We start from the raw sequence: 20,427 nt of genomic DNA on the forward strand, positions 1-20,427 counted from the left end.
TTAATTATCTGGAATCACTTTTATTAATGCATTTCCATGGCTGTGTTAACACTGTGTTTTGGCTCTGGTTGACTGCTTGCACTCTGATGAATGACAGCTATTGAGTAATAGTCCGTCTATCCCTTAGCCACCAAACCCTGCAAAACATGAAAGCAGGGTAGGTTGTATTCTTGTTATATTATTATGAGTTGTATAGGACATAGCAGACCCACCACTGGATGAGCACTGTGGACCCATCCCTTCTATTGGGAACTGATAGGGTTCAGGGTCTAGAGGCTACAGCCATCATCACTAGTTCTACAGTGGGAAAGAGGGAAAAGGAAATATACCCATCGCTGGAAATAATGTGGATTCTTTTCAGCAACCGTGATAACTTGGCTATTTGTTTCTACTCAAGTCAAATACTTAGGAATAGAAAATCCACAAAGCCGTAGTAAACATACATGGCAAAGAAAGTTAGCTCATTCTTGCAGTTTTTAAAAATCACATTAGCAAGATAGGAGTAGAGTTGGATGTTGATAGGTAGTAGAATTTATGTTTCTGAGGAAAGATTCCATTGGCTTCCTAGCATTAAAGTAATTGGGAACAAGGTCTGAACTTGAGTATAAGGAAATTCAAGAGAACCAAAATGTATTTCAACAGAAAGGTAAACTCTTAAAATATCTTTTTTTCTAATCCTGCCCCAAGGCCAGATTGAATGGGGCCCTGGGCAGCCTGGTCTAGTATTAAATGGGGAGGTTGGTGCCCCTGCATGTGACAGGAGGGTTGGAGATTCATGATCCTTGAGGTCCCTTCCAACCCTGGCCATTCTGTGATTCTGTGAAACTGTACAGCAGTGAGATTTAGACTGCCCCCATAGGACAGTTCTCAGACTATTGCTTGCCAATGAATATTATAGAAATATTCATTCTAGAAATCAAAACTAAGGAAAATATAAAACAAGGTTAAAAAAATCTTGGTTTTAAAAGAACATTGACAATTTTCGTTATCCAGATTTTGCCTTTAGAAATAGACTAGTTCAAATTTAGTCTAATACAAATCATTTTATAGTTATTTCTCTATGGAAATACTCAAATAATTTGAGTAAAATGTTTAGAATATTGTCAGTAGTAAATAGCACAAACAAATGAACATCACTGATTTTAAACACTTTTGATAATCCCATAACTGTTAAATGTGGCAGTATATGGTTATCTTTACTCTGGATTGATGGCTAAACTTCAGTTTCACAATGAATTGCGTAAAGACATGGATTCTTCTGTCTGAGACATAGGCTAGAAGGGCAGTTTTATAAATATTAAAAAAATATTTACAAACGTAACGTAAGAATATTGAGTAGCCTTGTCTCTTCTTTGCAATATTATGGGAAGTATTTCAATTTACGGATTATTAAACATGATTGTCCTATTCATATACACTTCCACTAAGTTGTATTTTTAATTTTTTGTTTTTCATTCTATAGAGGAAAACAATCCTTACCAATTAGCAGATTCTTTGCATGGTTGGCTTGTTGTTTGTTTGTTTTAAAAAAACATTCTATAGAAAATACTAACAAAAGTACTGAACACTGTATGTAGCTGTTTTCAGACTAGCTATCTCAAAACTAAGTTGTCAGTTGCTTTGCTAATACAAAAAAAAAAAAAAATAATTGTGGATTAATGAGTTTTAATTTCTTTGACTGAAATAATTGTGGCATACCAAAAAAAGTACTTCTGTGTTTTGTATTTTGTGTGTGTGTATATATATACAAATATAATTACAATCTTAATTTTGCCCTAAACTGTAAGTAACTATATTTGCCAAGGAATTACTGAAAGTCTGTAAATGTCAATAAGGTTATATATAACTATATAAATATATATATATATAACTATATAAATATATATATATATAACTATAAAAAATGACAAAGAAGAGTACAATGAAATATAGTTTTAAAGAAGCAAACTTTTGTTCTCTTGAAGTTTATACATAACTTTTCTAATTTCGAAAGAGTAGCATGCCTAAGATAACAATCCTGCTTTTAATACAAGCCTGTTTTTCAGTAATACTGTAACTTTCTTATATATATATATATATATTCTCTATTATAGCCCCAAAATTATGTGGTCCTGGAGGGACTCCAGCCCAACAGCAACTACAATGTAGAACTACAGGCAGTAACACGCTGGGGTCAGATACGCCTTAAAAGTGCTAAGGTTTCTCTTCATTTTAGCACAACACAGGACAACAGGAATAACAGTGAGTAATTGTATTCAGACACCTGAGTGCTTTATCTCTTCTTTAACTGGAATTTGAGTGTTTTAAGTAGTGATTTCTTAAATTATTTTCTTTAAGCTGGCTGTTTGATAGCAGAGTAATCTCATCTTGATGAAGTTGAGTAACCTTTTAATGTTAAATTTCCTATTTAAAACTTGATAAGAATTTTTGCCTATTTCTTTTTCTTAGTTGCTACTCACCTTAAAGAAATGCAATGAAAATGGATGCATTTGTACCACTGTGATGTTAAGACTTGAAAAATGCAATATATCTATAAATCCTTGCAATATTTCTTACTGGCTGCTGTAAATTCATTTCTGTATCTTTCTCTGAACTGGACAGTTTTGACTTGCAGTGCTTTTCAAAATCCTGACTATTCTGACTAGCCTATGAATTCTGGTTCTTGGACCATACAAATATATATGTTGTAGAAAGTGAGACAAAACATTGACTCTTCTATTAGAGAAACTTAACTGTTTTTTGCCTGATAAATAGATTCTCAAGAAATTATTACACACACAGACAAAAATTCAAATTAAAATCTTGATATCTTTAGAGGTCAGATTAAGATATTTAAAACTTCACATGCTAAAGCAATGCTTGGTTCAACTTTGTTCTGGTAAGTGGAAAAGAATCCCAGGTGCCGTTATTATGCATTATTATGGCATACAGCCAAAGTAGCATTAAGCAATTTGAATTTCTTTCTCTCATTTTATTATGACAGTGTAACTTAAATTTGTATCTGAATATGAGAGTAAACCAAGTCTTAGTTAAATGTTTTTATAATTGCAATACAATACGGAGTTACTGTCTTAGCTTCTGATACATCTGATTAATCAATAAAGCAATAAAGCAAAATTCTGATAAGAAGATGCTAGGGGTATCATTTCTAATATTCTTTCCTGATTGTTTCATTTTCTATCCATTTACTTCTTGATTTTAAAGTACAATCAATTATTTGGCACCATTTTCATAACATTACATTACCCTAAATAGCCTCATCTAACTAACCGATGGCTATTTTTACTGGACCCTTCTGCATGTATATTCTGTTTGGAGATGTATAAAATACTTTAATTTCTACATAGGACTGATCTCTACATCTACAATTGCTTCCTGTTTTAATGCACCAAGAAGATAAAACAGACTTAAAATACATGTCCTTCCTTTCTCTCTATTAAGCTCACTTTTACAACCTTTTTGGGCCATTTTAGAGACAGCAAAGGGCCAAACTTTGGTATCTTGAATGTACTGCCTTTTCTTGGAAGTCATAGCAGAAAATGAGCTTGAATCTGCACAGTGCGGACACAAGGCAAGTTTATGTTAAATCCTTGGTGGAGCACTATATAAGTGAATACAGAAATTTTGCCTTTCCACTGGCTCACCTTGATTGTACCTGTGTTTTCTGGCATTGCCCACAAAAATGACCTAGTTTTCAGGAACATGCATGATATCATACTGCTGTTATTTTGCCAGATTAAATAACAGCTCCAAGAAAGAACATGTAACTGAGTCTACTTTAAGTAGAAATAATGTCCCAGGAATAGGCTGATACCTGAATTTCACATGAGTCTGAGGCAGGGCTTTATTGGGGAAGCTATTAACTTTTTTCCCTCATTTTACCATGATAATAGCCTTCTAAATTTTCCCTTCTTGGAAGCAAGACTAATTAATCAACTGATATTCAGCAGGTTTTATTAATTAGACCTGATGTTAGGTTATAGTCTTTCAAAACATTAAATGAAGACTTTCTGCATAATGCAGTCTCTCTAAACTGGAGCTGGTATAACTGAGTTTGTACTTTGCCTGTGTAGATGTCATTCCTTACTTTTTCTTTACAATAGGAAAGTGTTTCACTGATGGTGCTGTATCAACTCTCTCTGATATTGCTGATATGTCAATAATGGGGTTATGCTGGGAGAGGAAGACTTCTGTTTCAATTCTCTCTCCAGAACACTGTTTTTTTTTTTTCCTGAATCTGATGCAGATCACCTGTAACCACATTATCCTCCTTTAAGTCCTCTACCAAGTGACATTTATTCTACCAATAATGACTGGTGGGTTCATCGTTTTATGTCCACATCAGTGTTTTGTCTTTCCTACCGTGTTTAAAGTCCCTTGAATAATCAAAAGTCACTTGGATAATCTACCCACTCCTTGCCCCTTTTACTTAATAAAAGTCTATCAGTAGTTTCTGTGAAAGTTTATTATCTACATAATTTTTTGTGCTTTATTTCACTTTATTATATTGACCTTTTCAACTGAGTTTAAATGGCTGCTGTATTGTTTTTTAAACCAAATTAATACTGCATTCAGAATATTTTTGGTTGCAAATGTACCTCAAGTGTATGAATGCTACATTCAAAGTATGACCATCCATTTACCTAATGAGCAGTATTTTCTTTTTAACTGCAAATCTGTGCCTGTGAGAACTTGAAAAGACATATTTGTTTTACAAGAGAGTACTTCAATAATAATATAGAAAAATCTGAACATACTTTCTGTTAAAGCCTGTGGATGAAAGAATTGGAGATTATTTGAGCCCAAACTGGTGATACCACACATTTTAGTCAACAGAGCATTCTACTGGAAGTATGTTTGGACCTATTATGAAAATAGCTAAATCATGGCTTATGTGGAAAACCAAATACAATCTGCCCCTAAAGGAGATGCAAATAGATGTGAATTAATCTTCTGACTCTCACTAAAGTTAGCTAGTTAGAACCACTTCTGCTTGAGGTATTTTTTGATAATACTCAGAAGCAGATGGAGAAATCTGAAAAAATAATTGCCTGAAATATTATCTAGGACAGGACATTCGTGCCCCCTCATCATTTGGGGAATTTTATGGCCTTTGGGAAGTAGTTCCAGAAGCACCATTCCAATTTTGCAGTAGTCCCACTGTCAATTGCTCAACTTGCTGTGGAATTAAGGTCTTTTTTTAGGTGGCTGTTCATGTTGTCAGAATATAATCAGTCCATAATCCACTGAAGTAATTTAGTCCTATGGACTTCTATGAGCTTTGACCCTGGCCCTCTGGTGTTATCTTTCCTCGCTCTTGGAAATATCTTGCTTCACTGTATTCATGTGCCTCTGTTCTGGGAAATGCAGCAAGATTCTCTCTTTCTTGATCAGTGTATGTAGTATATAGTTTAAATCAGTGTTCCTGTTCTGAAATTGGAGAGAAAACAGCAAAATACAAATTTTTTTTAAAAAAAATACTTTGAAAATAAAATACATTGAAATATACCTAACAGGTTCAAGTTTGTACTTTGCTCTATCACTTTGTGATTTCCTTTCAGATAGCATAAACACTTTGATGACCTTGTGAAAGAACATACATGAATCTGGTAGATTTACTTCAGTGTAAAAGAAGCAAGTAAAAAAGTAAAAATGTATCAGATTCTCATGATGATTGTTGAAACTTAAGTCTTTTTCTCTTTCTCTCAAGTATACAGCTAATAATTTGCCATTTCCCAATAATTGGAATCTTCAATTTTCACTTATATGTAATATTGATTGAATTAACTACAGGGTTTTTTTGTTAATCTGATGCAAATACTGTCCTCAATCAGAACTGTTATATTTGACAGTGTGCAATGAAATACATTTTGAATCCACACTACTGCCTCTTAAACTGAAAACATTTAGCAGTACTGACAATACTGCTAAATATTCATAACATGTTACCAGATGAAGAGCTTGATGAGGGACATTGCATTACCATTGCTTGTTGGAAGGCACACATATCACGGGATTTGCTCAAAGTTCATTCTGCTCGTACAGTGTTTTTCTAAGCATTCACTGTTCACTGTTGGAGACAGGAAAGCAGGAAAAAAGATCTTTAATCTGACCACAGTGTTCTCATATACCATACCAAAGAGCTATATTTACTTTGATGTAATAACCACATGCAGCCTCTGTGGGTTACACTTAATCCTGTCTTCAGGTTTTTGGCTATATTCAAATACTTTGCAAATATAAAGATGATGAATGATTATATAGAAGTACAGCTAGATACCATGCTTGCTGGAAAAGTCAGACTGTTAACTTCTCTTATTGCTGGGAATATAAATGCACTCCGTTTACTTATGATCCTTTTGAAAATTAAGAGAGCATTTTCATATTAGTATTGGTGTGTCTTTTTCGTCTCTCTAAAATATCTTTACTGAATTTTGAACAAATCATGTTTTTCAGCCATATGGACCATTTGTTTTTTATAGTTACAATAATTTCATTTAGCTAGGATATTAAAATAAGGTAGAATTGTGTTTTTTTCTGAATTTAAACATTGTTGGCATAGTCATTAGACAGCACTTTATTAAATAAATAATTTCTTTATTTTTCTGTGTACTGCAGATGAGCAGACATCTGCTGGGAAACCTCCAAAAGGACTGGTAGATCCTTACCCAACTTTTCAAAGAAGAAAACCCACTCGTTTTCTTAAAATTGGAACTCCTTTCTATCAGGACAATCAACTTCAGGTTAAAGTCTACTGGAAGAAGACAGGTTTGTCAAATTTTTGCTTTACTGTTTTTTTAAGGAGGAACTCTCCTAACCTGTCTCAGAGTTGTAGAACATTGTTATAATATTCTGAGCCTCATTCAATCATTTCAAGTCAAATACAACATCCATCCTTCTATCCCTTCACCTTCACATTAGAATGAAACATTGCCTCTTGTTACGTCTGCCAGAAAGAAATTATGTGTTAGCTACCTAAAAATTGTAGTTAGTCGTGTTGGAGTACTGAATCTTCTCAGAGCTGAGATGATTTTTGGTTCAGAAGAAATTGCTTCTTGTAAATAAATAATCAGAATTTGTCCTTACGTCACAGAACTTTTGTGACTAGGCATGTAGTCTCCCAGGTATGTGGGAGACAAGAGATCTCAAGTGCATACTGTTCCCATGTGGTACTGCTTTGGATGCCGCTGCAGCATGACTTCCTGGATTTTGTCAGTTGAGAAATGAGTCAGAAAATGAGTCTGTATGGAAATCATGTAGTGATGTCGCAAAATCTAAACTACAGTCTGAACCACAAAATTTAGAGCTACAGTGGTTATGTGAGGGCCGTTATAAGCTTGATGGCAAGCTTTATCAGTGACTTTGAATTAGAATAGGAAAAAAGTTTGCCAAGACAACAGCAAAAATTTGTACATTGGTTGTCTACTAGGCTACATGCACCTTTTTTTTTTCTTGCAGAAAATCTAGTGATGATTTTGTCTAAGTCTTTAAAACTGGAGGAAAATACTGTACATTTTAAGTATCTAATCAGATTTAGAAATGAAAAAAAAAAATTTCCTTTCTTTCCCTCCAGGAGCATACATTTCTACATTGCTCTAGCTTACCCATAGCAGCATCATATGTTGTTATTTGAAAATACGCCTACTCTATTAGTGTTTTAACTTGAAGCATCTACAAATAAAGCAGGAGCACATGCATAACATTTTTGCGTTTGAAATAAAGGACTACAAAATAGACAGTAACTTATTCTTCTGGAATTTTTCAAAGAATTTTAGAAATACTTAGTTCTGGGGGAAGGGATTAGGTTTATACAGCACCATCCTAACTTGAGAAAAGCTATATAGCCATTCAGCTATCCTATGTCACATTGGGTAGTGTGGTTTATGAGATGTAGCTTTCACTTTTTAAAAAGTGTCTACCTGTTTAAATGTATACATCTCTTTCCCTGCTGCATGAGATTCTCTTAAATATTCCTCCTGTAAAAACTTTGGCTCAACCTGACTGTGTACACACTTTAAGTTTCTGTCCTTTTCTTGAATATATTTCTGTTTTATAGATTTTCCCATTAGAATTTAAATTTTGCCCGACTTTGTGGAGTGCCAAGATAATTTAAAGCTTAAATAAAAATTGAAGCATTTTTAATTATGAATAGTAAGTTTATGTAATAACATCCTTTCAGTTATCCAAAGTGAGATTTATGTATTTGGAGCTTTATATCGATAGCCTCAAACTTTATCCTTCTGAAAGCAGGTTGTCAACAAGTCGTTTCATCTGCTTTTATAGTCAGAAAAGCAGATGACTTTTGAAGCAGTTGATCCCATACAGCAGCTAAATAATCTTCTGTAGTTGCCCGTGTTCCTTACTGAGTACTAAAGGGACCTAGATGATCAGTTCAGACTTGACAACTCATATGTAGAAAACCTAGAGATACCTCATATCTTTCTGGTAACAGGTTCAATACTGAACAGTCTGAACTGAAAAAAAAGAAAATGTCTCAAGATTCAAAGTAGATGTCTTGAACTAGTTCTTCTCTAATGGTAATGGTAGATTAGCTATCAAGCATATGCGTAGACATTACATTGTAAATGTCTAATGTTGGCATCTAAATCTGGAGCTGTTTTCTACATTGTCACATACCTGAAAGTCATATTTGTGTTAAAAACTATAAATGTATATAAAAAGAAAAAGTTAATCAGCATTCTTATAATGCAAAGTCTGAAAGTATTGCCTCCTGTTTTATTATGTTGGCCCATGATGTTAGAGGCAGATGTTGGTGGTAAGGCAGTAGAAACTGAACTTGCCAGATAGTATTCCATTACGTGTTGTTGTTGTGTGATGGCAGCAGAGGGGCAGTCTGACAAATTGATGTCTGACCTGGAGGTGTGGATGAAGCAAAGGGGTGGAATTAAATTCCTCCATGAAGAAAAAATGGCACCTATTGATATTCATTGACACTTGCTGAACGTTTATGGAGAGCAAACAGCGGATGAGAGCACAGTGAGGCAGTGGGTGGTTTGTTTCAGCAGTGGCAGCAGCTGTTTGTAGCTGTTGTAGTTTCCGTGGAAATAAATAGGAGGAATCACTTTCAGAGGGAATTACATTGTTGAGATGAGTTAATGGATCAAAGGAACTTAGGAAAGTTTTTACTGTTTAGAATTAACTGTTTGGAACTAGTGTAATCCCCACCACTACAAATCATCAGAGACAGATATGTCACACATCATTTAGAAATGACATAATCTGACTTCTTGTTGCTTTTACTTGAATTGCGAGCAATGTTCTAGCTGAGTTCTTGAGTTACTTACTGTACAGATTCTGGTTTGAATCTCTGTACATCCCATTATACCAGGGGGACAACCAGATGTCCAGTTTGGTTATGTGGTCGGAGCCAGCTCTGTCACATGCTTCAGTCCTATAGTGGAAGATGTCTTCATTATTCTCTCATAACAAATTGTGATAGCAAATATGTGTGTAAGAGGGGCAGAATATGGAAGTTTGTCAGATTTTCTTTTTTTCTTTTTTTTCAACAAAAATTTCCATGTTCAAAGTGACAGCATATTCAATAACTCAGCAGGAGCCATTGCCTTATGTGAAACTGAAATATAGGTAATTACCTTCTCCTTGGAAGATAGCAACTTCCATGAGCTCTGACAGGGGTTTGGAGTTGAGGATGTCATGGATGAGATACTGACTGAAAATTTACAAGTGAGGATGTGCTCAGAGCAAGTTTTTTTCATTGTGCTTGTGGGCACAGCAGAAGGAACATATTTTCTGTATCTTGTCATAATGAAAGACAGCAGTCAGAGGAAACAGCTGATTTTGGAACTGTACTCGCACTTCTTTGTCCTTTATAAACTGTACTGTCACTAGTTGTGTTTAGGGATTTGTAGGAGGTATGTGATTGCAGCAAATATAATACTAAGATTTACTTCAGTCTACTGTATGACCTGATGTCTAGGTTGTTTTCATTGCCAATAGGCAATCGGAGTTCAAATCCTTCCTGATAAGTAGCTGACCTCTGTATCCTACATGATGGATGAAAGCAAGCAGGAGTCCCTATTGATTACTTTAATGCTGTCATTATTTTGTACATTACTACAAAAGTGATCAGACAGTGGAAGTACCACTAGAAGTACCATGCTGCTAGTGTCGAAGAAGCAGTTGAACAACAGTTTCAGATACAGGTTTTGAATTTGGAATAGTACTGTGTGGAGCCAGGAGTTGGACTTTGTGGATTCCTTCCAACTCAGATTATTCTGTTCAGTTTTACTATTGAAAGCTATTATTTTTTTATTTTTTATTTTTAATAGAAATACAGTCTTCTTACAGTCCTAAAATAGGATGTGTGAGTTTAAAGCAAGTAGCAACTATGAAAATATCATTAAAATATGGAAAGTGTGTATCTTGATAATGTTGAGAGTTTCCATGACATAAGAAATAATTCAAGAAATACAAATATGAAGCTTGAATATGTTAGACATTTGTAAATTAAGTAAAATTTCAATTGTTTGTAGCAATCTTTGCTTTGTCTAGTTTGCTTGTAAAGATTTTTGGATTTAATGATCCTAAACAGAGATGATTGCAGTGATGATGATATAAATATGTTGTTTAGATTTTAGAGCTTCTTAAGATGAAAACATTTTAACCAATGTGATAAGTTGATATAAAGCGTCTTTTAGCTGTATTGAAAGTTTTAAAATTTACCAAAACAGAAATGTTTCACTCTGTAATATTACTCATTTTCTGCAAGAATAGCTGCTAGTATCATTAGACCTCGTAATTATTTTTTTTTAAATTCTGTCTGAAACCAAGACAGCTACATAAAGAGTTTCATACTGTTTCTCACATCACAAATTACAGAAACAATCAGAACGAAAGACCTGTATGGATATCTGGTGGTCTCATAGTACTTAAAAAACACAAACATGTTCCTAAGGTTAGATTATTTTTTTTAATTTTCATTGTTCCATTTTCTACCTTAGAAATCTTATTGTATTTGAATTTGAACACTTTTACTCTGTCTAATAAAGACAGAATGGACTTACAGAATAATTCAGGTTGATAGGAACCTCTAGAGGTCATCTGATCCAATGATCTGTTCAAAACGGAAATAACTTAGAAGGTAAATCAAGTTGTTCTGACCTATATATAAGGACCTATAACAGATGCTGTTACTGTTTCCAGAATTTGTACTTTACGAAGACCAAGCTGCTGAGGCCATCTAACAGTGCAATGCACTTTAGGATTTCCAGAAGGCATGGTGATATTTCCTGACAGTCAAAGATAGTTCTGCCATTACTATGAAGAACATATAATCCCTGTTGTCATTTGCAGATGTGCCTCTAGGAAGCCAGTGAAAGAAAACGATTTTTTTTTCAATATCTCTCCGAATAGAATTAATCTGACTGTACAAGAAATGAAACAGAGGGGATGTTGCAAACTATTAGTAAGCTGGCTTTATTTTATGCATTAAAAAAGCAACTGCTTATAAGTTGAACTGAATAATGTGCTAAAGTCAAGATGGAAGATCCTATTTCCATATTTATGTATCATAATGTACCACAATTTGGTACCTTGGAAGGACTTATATAGGCCAGTTCCTCAAGTGTCATTTCCTCAGTCCTATTAGCTTCAGTAAGCATGAGGCATGAATGGAATGTAGGATCTGAACTTTACATTAAAAGAAATACCTTTATGAAATAGTCTTTCAGTCTAAATGCATTGGTATGATGGCAATAATAACTTTACTTCAGGAGGTATCCCAGCAAGAATAACGGCACACTTCAGGCGGTACAAGGTGCTTAGCAAATGCACATAATTTTACTAGTCAGTCATCACAAAAGTGTATTGTAATTATAGGATACAATGATTTCTTTCTGAAAGAAGAAAATGTCTTTCACTTGCTGCCTCTGACTTAGGCCTGGGATTAGAGAAACACAGTACATTCCTTAAACAGCATGAATTCTGCTTTTATAAATGAAAAGGGGAACTTTCTTGTGGCCAGATTTTTTGGCTATCTTGACTATGTGAAATTAAAAATGATGTGCTATTTGTGTCAAGTAGTGGAACCAATTTAAAAAACTCACTTTTAACTTCTTGGTGCTGGAGTCACAGAGTACCACCCATTATGAAGTACTGGTGCACTTTGAAAACCTTGCTTAAAGAGACTAGCTATTTATTACTATTAAGATCCTTGGTATCTTGGGCAGCAGTCAAGACTGAAATTGTAAAAACAAAAATAATTTTATGTTTCCTCTGTTCCATAATGGTTTAGCAACCAGAGAGCTGAGGTTTTGGACCTCAGCTGAGCGGTCTTCAAGTTATTGCATGGTTATGTATTTTTAGGATATGAAAATAATAAATATCTCATAGACTAAAGGAGAAAAAAACTTTTATTCTTTATGAATTCATTGCTTCAATCCTCATCATTTGCTGTTATAATTCTCATACATGAAAATACTAGAATGTAATTTAGTATGATAACTCCTTTCCAAAGCAACATATCACAATAGTATTTTCTAACGCATTGCATGGTTTTCACTACTGTTTTCTTATTGCTTGCTACTAGAGAATAATTTAACTGTCCCTGCTCAGGTGAAGATTTAGTTTTGTTCACTTGTCTTTGAATGAAGTGTATGGACATTTATGTCTTTGTGTTCAAATTAAACATTTGAAGTACTTCTAGATATTTAAAATCAATATATATATACTCCTTAGTTTTGCTTAAAAAGACAAATATTTAAAATGCATTAAGACTTGGCTTCAGACTTCTTTCTTTGTATTTCTGGTAAATGCTAAAGCAGAGAAAAAAAAAAGAACACTTAAAACAGGGAGAGGCAAAGAATCCTCCATTGTCTGGTAAATCAAGCAAACAAGAATAATGAATTAAATTACAGGGAAGAATAAAATGCAAGGCAAGGCAAAGCAAACAGAAAGCTGACACAAATGCTTTTAAAACCAGATCTTAGGAAAACAAAATTAACTTTCACTTAGTTCAGAAAGATAAATGAAGTGACGGTGTGTGCTGACCCTTTGTTTGCAATAAGGTATTTCACATGGCAGGTTTTAAAGTAATATAAGGGTTTCTCCATGTTATCCTGTGGTCCTTTCTTGCACAGCTAGTGCCATTGGAGTTAATGAAACCCTGCAGTGACGTTGAAGTTTCTAGTTGTTATTGGTAAGGATTCAACAGTTTCTTAAAACTAAGTAATTACTTAGTTTGATACTGTTATATCAGAAGACTTGTGTTTAAACAGCTCACTGTTTTCTAATCGTGTATTTAAGCTGGAATATATTTGTACTTGAAAGTATCACTGTGGTCCAGATGGTTCTTTGAAAAAGATCTCACTGTTAGTTATAGTGATGTATACATTAATGTATTTCATCTTAATGTGTGAATCTACTGGATCAGTAGAGGCTGACTGGGGAGTATGCATTATGCTCAGTTGTATTTAGTAAAGTTGTCCCTGGGCACAGGAATCTTTGACTAGATCAACTGTTCAGCCGTTCACCAGGAGACATTGCATAATTTTACTTTTCCATGTGTGCTACAATTGACTCAGGTGCCTGTATCCTATAAGCTTTCTCAGCTTCTTTCCTAGTGCAGTGGGTAATACTATCAGCTAGAACTTTAGTGGGATGTTATTCCAGAGTTAAAAGAGTATCTTGTCAGAAATATTCTCTGTGTGATTCCTTCTCCTCCCTTACTTTGTCTCACATAGGCCTAATCTAATTCCAGGAATAAAATTTTTATTATCCTAATACTGATTTTTAAGATCTCTGACTTTCTGCTTCCTAGAAGAGAATTAAAAGGCTAAAAATAGGTAGTTTGCATTTGGTTTATGTCCAAATGTGAAGAGATAATGGTACATCAACAAATAATACAAATGGTAGAGCAGACAATGCACAACTTCTCAAATAGTAAGCAATGTATTAGTTGGACAAGTGGTAAAGTTTTAAAATCATATTTACAATAATGGTAACCTCAGGGCTATCTCCCCTGCGATGGAAACAATGTTAGGCAGATTTTTGAATGTCACAGTTTACAGCCTTGCTTCATGTTTCCACAGACACAACAGAAAACCACTAATGATTGCCTTTCACTCGCTTCCAAACCACCATACCTCTCAGGGTGGGTGGTTAAAGCTCTTGGTGTGAGACACTTAGGAGAAAGTTTTTCCAGTGATTAGTCCCAAGGAATGTAATTGGAATTGGTTCAGAGTTTGCCAGGAAATGAAATAACAAAAGCCAAATTAGAATTACCTATTGTGGTAACAGAGCAAAGGCAGCACAGAGCACGGAACAGTGATTTTGCTTAGCTGATACCCACTGACGTCTGCTTGAAGGCCGAGAGTGGCTGTACCATACTACATTAAACTAGTTCTAACATTTTGTCTGGTTAACTCATATGGTATGACATATTAATATTCACAAAGAATACGATGTTCACGAGCCCTCAGTATGACCTGTTATACTCTAGAATTCCTTCAGTAATTGTGAAAATGTAAGTCCTCTTTTTATTCTTAAACTTATTAACTGAATACAAATTTAATTTCTTTTGAACTTACATTAAAAGATCATATAGAAATGTAAGTACAATCCAAAGATGGATAGACCTGCAATCAGACTTCAGACACATGTAGTATCAAATTGGGAAATTATTTATCAGACCTAACTCACTTCAAGACTTTGAAAAAATTAACTATTCAGCTAATAAACTAATTCCTAGCTGACTTAACTTTTCAGGAGAAAATTCATTTTCAGAAACAGTATCCCCGGGATGTTTGTAAATCTTTGTCTTACATCTTCAGACAATCATACCTGGAGCAATCCTTCCATTCCTATTGTGAGTAAAACTTTCCTGGGGTACTTAGCATATCAAGATACCTTTCATCCGCTGTGGGTTAATAACTGCTACTGTAAATGCTTTCTCTAAGTTTCTGGTGTGGCATACCATGATGCACACACCATGAATGTCCAGTTTAGGACCTTTGGGAGAATTTTGCATGCACTGTACATGCAAACAACCCACTTGTCTGTTTTTTTCTTTGCATAAGGTATGAGAAAGCAGTAACAGGTTCATGTCTGCATCTCCTCCCACAGAGGCTTTATGGTTAAGGTGGATGTGTACCTGGCCTCTGGAGCTGGGAAGAACTCCCACATTCCCTACCCTTTTTATAGCCTCTTCACCTACATTAAGATCCGGATTTGCCAGAATTAAACAGAAGGCTTTTCAGTAGGTGTAGAATGATAGCAAGCTTGGATTTGTTTGTAATTTTTTTTTTAATTCTATTTTTGAAATATTAGAATGTCTGGCTATGAAGGAGCAATGTAGGAAGCTTTTATTCAGGCTGCAAGCAGCTATTATGAAACTTAGAGTTTACATGAGGCAAATTTCCTTGTAATAGAAAACCAGAATGAGATGTTGTTGAGCTCACTTTACATAGGATATTGTGTGTGGGAAAGGCAGTGGGAGTAGAGGTAATCCAGAATAAAGATGATTCCAGATTTAAATCTTTCAATACAAACATCCTTAAACCTTGAACCTTTAAATCTTAAACCTAAATATGGACACAAATGCTGTGGCTCAAGCCCACCTTTAAATTACACACTCATTTTTAATATCGTTTTTTGAAAGGATTATTGATGTATTATGCAAAGAATGTGTTCTATAGAAAGAAAGTTTGTTTTAAATGGCGTAATGTAAGGAACAAAATCTTTGCTATTTAAATGATACTGCTTATATTCCATATAAGAGAGGAAACGGTACGTTTTGCCTTGTTAATAACTGTTTATTGAATGAAGTTTAAATGTCAACTGAGGATTTTAGTGTTTATTTTAATCATACTCCTTGAATAGCTGATCACTAAAAAGTTGACATGAATGCCATGAATTTCATAGACAAATATTTGACATTTTGGGTTTTATTTTATTTTATTTTTTTTTACCACTTGGTGAATCAATACACAGGCAGCTAAAGGAGCCAGAGCTGTTTTCATTTTAGTCTTATAGGAAAGCTTAGCTACAGTGACTGAGAGAGAACACTTCAGAAGCATAGTTTTTACAGGGGAACATGCATTAGCTCATCAGTACAGCATTTTATAGTTAGTTAAAGGTACGTTCTGTGTCCCTATCTATCCTAAGATTGTTTGACTGTTCACTTTGCATTACTTATCAACCATAAGTTAAATAAAACACTTAATCCTTTATTATTTCTTGCCCTGTCGTTAGCTTCAGGTTTCAAATGTTAACAAGAAATTCCATTACTCACAGAAGCATAAATAGCTTGTAAATCAATACATGAGAAAATAAGTGTTACGATCGAGTAGTGATAAAGATCATGTTTTGCTTCTCTGAAGTACACTGAAGCATGTCCTCCCAAACTGTTTTTCATTCATTCTATTGTTACAGTATGACACTGTCATAAGTAATAAGTATCGAATGGGTAGCTTTATAATAATCATGTCTTCAAAACTGAAGCAACAAGTATTAAATAATAGTGCTTCATTTATTCGCTTTTTTTTTTCCTCCCCACATTTAGGCCTTTCCCATATATTTTTGCAGGGCATTTCCAGCAATTGAGTTTTATTAGAAAAAGTGTTTCTAAAAAGTGATACATTTTATAACTTTTTTTTCTGTTGAGAATGATGACCTGATAAACAGAGGAATGAAGATCTGAGAGAGTGAAGATACTTCATAATATTGTATCTCAAATACTGAGTAATAATTCTTGGTGTGGAAACCTGGGTAAATTGTGCTTGAAAATAAGCATTGCCATTCATCCTTGTGCCAAAATGGCATCTTGGAAGCACTGATTTATTGAACTATTTCCACAGTTGTAAAGGTGTATTATGGGTTGCAGGAGCAACTTATTCCTATTTCTTACAGAATTCGTGCACAAATAATCATTTTTCTTTATGCAAGACTTAAATTTCACCATTTACCATTTCACGGTTTACCATTTACCATAGCACAGTTTCATCACTTAAAATAAGTAATTTTTGTCCTGGATTGTTTTGTGGTGGTATCCTATTCAATAAAGTATTTATATAGAGATCCCCAAAGCCTTACTGTAACTTTACTCTAGAAACAATCAAGCTAGTTGAAATGTGTTTCATGTGCCCTGAGCTGACTTTGCCCTGTGCTGTGATATTAAATATAAAATCTTTACCTGATCTGGTTAAACTTTGCTATGGCCTATTTTTATAGCAGTAATGCTGCAAGACACACAATCCAGGAAGGGAATTATGTAATTTCGTCATATTTTCTTCTTCCTTTTAATCTAAGACAATCAAAGATATGTTCAAGACCATCTTCTAGCTGTAGATTATACAGTCATTAATGTCTTGATCCTACTGGGTACTAAACTTTCTTGCCTGATCCATTAGCTGCTCTTAACTACTGAAGTCAACACAACTGTTCCTGTGCTTAAGTGCTTTGTTGAAACAGGGCCAGAGTACTCAGAAGCTTGTAAGATCAACACTCTCCATGGTAAGAGAAAGAAGCAGTCACAGGCCCTTCATAAGGAATCACTGTAGTTCTCTCTGTGAAGCATCATCTTTAGCAATTGGCTTAGGTATGGGCAGAACAAGTTCTTTCAGTAATTTTCTTACTGAATAACTTCTTAGAAATTGCAATTTCATTATGGTACTCTAATTGAAGGATGGTTGAAGATAGCAGGTTTGTGTATGGCAAGTTATCTTCCAAACATTGATAACAACTGCTTTCTTTTACTATATTTAATTCCAATGAGGAAATATATCAAAGATTGCTTGAAGAGCATCAATAACAGGATAACTTTGCAGAGATACTCATTTGGAATTAAGGGATCTTTTTTTTGGGGTGGAACATAAGAGGGAGAAAGTCACAACAAACATCTTTTCAGCATGATTTAGAACATCCCCAGATCAAGGCATTTCTAGCTAAGGTATTTGGGTATTTTATTAATCGAAGTTAGAAGCAAAAGAGCTAAGCATATGTGGAATTTTAAGAACGTGCTCATGTGATGTCTGAATGTTTTCTTAAGTCTAGGAACTCATCACACACTACAGAAAATTTACCTTAGAAATCATAGAAGAAATAATTAATATTACCTACTAATTTCTATGGGAGGATTAGTTGTATGCAACTGTCTGAAATGCTGTCTTGTTTAGGCAGGTGATATCCATTTTGATAACTTTAAGTGATTTCTTAATGTGATTATTTTAAGGTATTTTTATGGGTACAAAAGGAATTGTTTGATTAAGCTGCCTGCTGTAACAGTCCTTTAAGGAGTTCTTAAGTGGCTGTACTGTTGACTAAATACACAAGCTTAGAGTTGCTCAAATGAGTGCTAGCACTTAGTATCTCCTGCAAATCCCATATTTTCAGTTCTGGGAAAGATGAATTATTGCAGTTTATGGTTATTGTATCAGTCTTTTTCATGTCAGAAGGTATGTTTTCTAACTATGATAGCAAGAGAGTTACAAAACTTGCTAAAGTCTTCTAATTGGAAGTACAGAATCTAGAAATTTCCTAACTATTAAGAGGAAGACTGATTATATACAAGGATTCTTTACAATGTGATACATGAAATATCAGAATTGAAATGAAAGAATCGAGCAGTTTTTTTGCTGTGTGATAATCTTATTCTAGAAGGAATGGTAGAGCTTGCTAATTAAGCTGCTAGAGAGCAGTTCCAGTAAATGCTGGATATTCTGTATATATTAACTACTCAAATTATTTTTCAGAAGATGATACAGCTGTGTGTTAATACGTGTATTAACTTCAGCTGGACTTAATGCAGAACCATTAGCTGTGGTGATAGAAGCTGACATTCACCTAGGCTGCAGCTTAAACTGTTTATGTGATGCATGTTGTTGAGTTTGTAATGGACAGCTGAAAAGAAAAATCTTAATAAAATTAGAGTAGTAATCTCAAAGGAAAGAGAAGAGGAGGATAGGATAAGCTTTTGTTTTGCTTGTGCACTCAAATCAGTTGCCTAAGAACTAAACTCTAAAGCCATGATCTTTATAAGCAGTTTCATGAAACAAGTACATGTTTTCGTCTTATTTTTTGAAGTATCTTATGTGACCTTTTAGATCATTCCATACATTTTGCCTCCTGCTCTAAGAAAAATTTCTAAATAATATAATAAGGTAATTTCTAAAGCAAGCTCATTATTTAATATGCATACTTCAAGCATGCATATACACTGAGTATTTCATGCCTCTAGCTCTACATAATAAAAAAGTCTCAATTTTCCTCATTTTTCACATTTTTTAAGAAGTCTCAAATAGGAGACTTATATTTCATTTTTTTTCAACCCAAATTACTTAAGATGAGAAGTGAAGGAATTTTAATATTGAAAATAAAAATCTAGGAATGTGTCTTAATGAAGAGTTCTGGATAAACTTAGCTTTTGTTGTCATGATGAATTCCATTTTATGGCTGCTGTTGTACATATATATGTGCATACAAAAATTAAATATTAAAATACAGAAAATCTTGATTTTCAATATAGACTGTTACCAGAATATAAGATGTGAACAATATCAAATATAAGGTTCATTTCTTAGTTTTGTTTAAATAAACAAATACAAAATTATGGTTGTTAAAAACTTTCATCATACATTTACAGCCCACGTTGAGAGGGCAAGGAAGAGAGAAATATTTTTTTTTTTAGTTATTCCTGATTTTCTTGCTTGAATAAAGATGTTATCGGCTGTTTATGAGTAGGTTACTTAGGGTTTGCTAATGCAAGAGAGGAGAAATAGGAAGGAAGAACTGCAAGAGGGCACTGTCTTTTGAAAAGCTTATAGTTTATGTAAGAAATGGAGGTGGAGCTGTAGAATCCAAACAGATTTCCTCTCTGCCAGGAGCTGCAAATAACAGATATTTTGGACACATTTCTAGAAAAATGCATAGTAAATCTCTGGATGGCTGCTGAGATGTTGTAAGCTCTTGATTCTTGGGCTTTTGTAGCTTTACAAAGAGCAGAACAACTTACATGCGGATAGTTTAAAATAAGAAGTTCTGATTATCAGCGAATATGCTATCAATAACAGATTCACTGTGTGCTTGTGGCACAAACTGTACATTTTTAACATAGCAGGAGTAATACAGCAGAACATTGCTTTCAAGTCCCAGGAGAGGGGCACAAACAGGTGATAGGCAATAGAAACAGACTAACTCAGATGAAACCTGCTTCCAGATGTACTGTGAATTTGTGTCTTCATCAGAGAAGCATAACAAATGGGAAAGCCCAGCAACCAAGAAGCAAGTGAAAGCACATCCAATTATTTATTACTTTTCAAATGGAAGGGAACAATCGCAAAGCAGCAAGTTATTTCTTTAGGTATCTTTGAGAGAGTATTGAGCTTCCAAAGAAAATTAGCATACACATTGTATTGCTAACAGCTGATTAAAAAAAAAAAAAAATCAATTTCA

At 34.3% G+C, this 20,427-nt stretch overlaps 1 protein-coding gene across 1 annotated transcript in view; it reads left to right on the forward strand.

The window, feature by feature from the left end:
- Window positions 1–20,427, forward strand: part of ANOS1 (anosmin 1) — a 133,925-nt gene that overhangs the window by 100,641 nt on the left and 12,857 nt on the right. The window contains exons 8-9 of the mRNA XM_048928523.1: window positions 2,094–2,241; window positions 6,619–6,768. Of these exons, the coding sequence (XP_048784480.1) occupies window positions 2,094–2,241; window positions 6,619–6,768 (298 nt within the window). The remainder of the gene's footprint in view (window positions 1–2,093; window positions 2,242–6,618; window positions 6,769–20,427) is intronic.

The sequence above is a fragment of the Lagopus muta genome, chromosome 1 (genome assembly GCF_023343835.1).
Source record: "Lagopus muta isolate bLagMut1 chromosome 1, bLagMut1 primary, whole genome shotgun sequence".
Taxonomy (NCBI): domain Eukaryota; kingdom Metazoa; phylum Chordata; class Aves; order Galliformes; family Phasianidae; genus Lagopus; species Lagopus muta.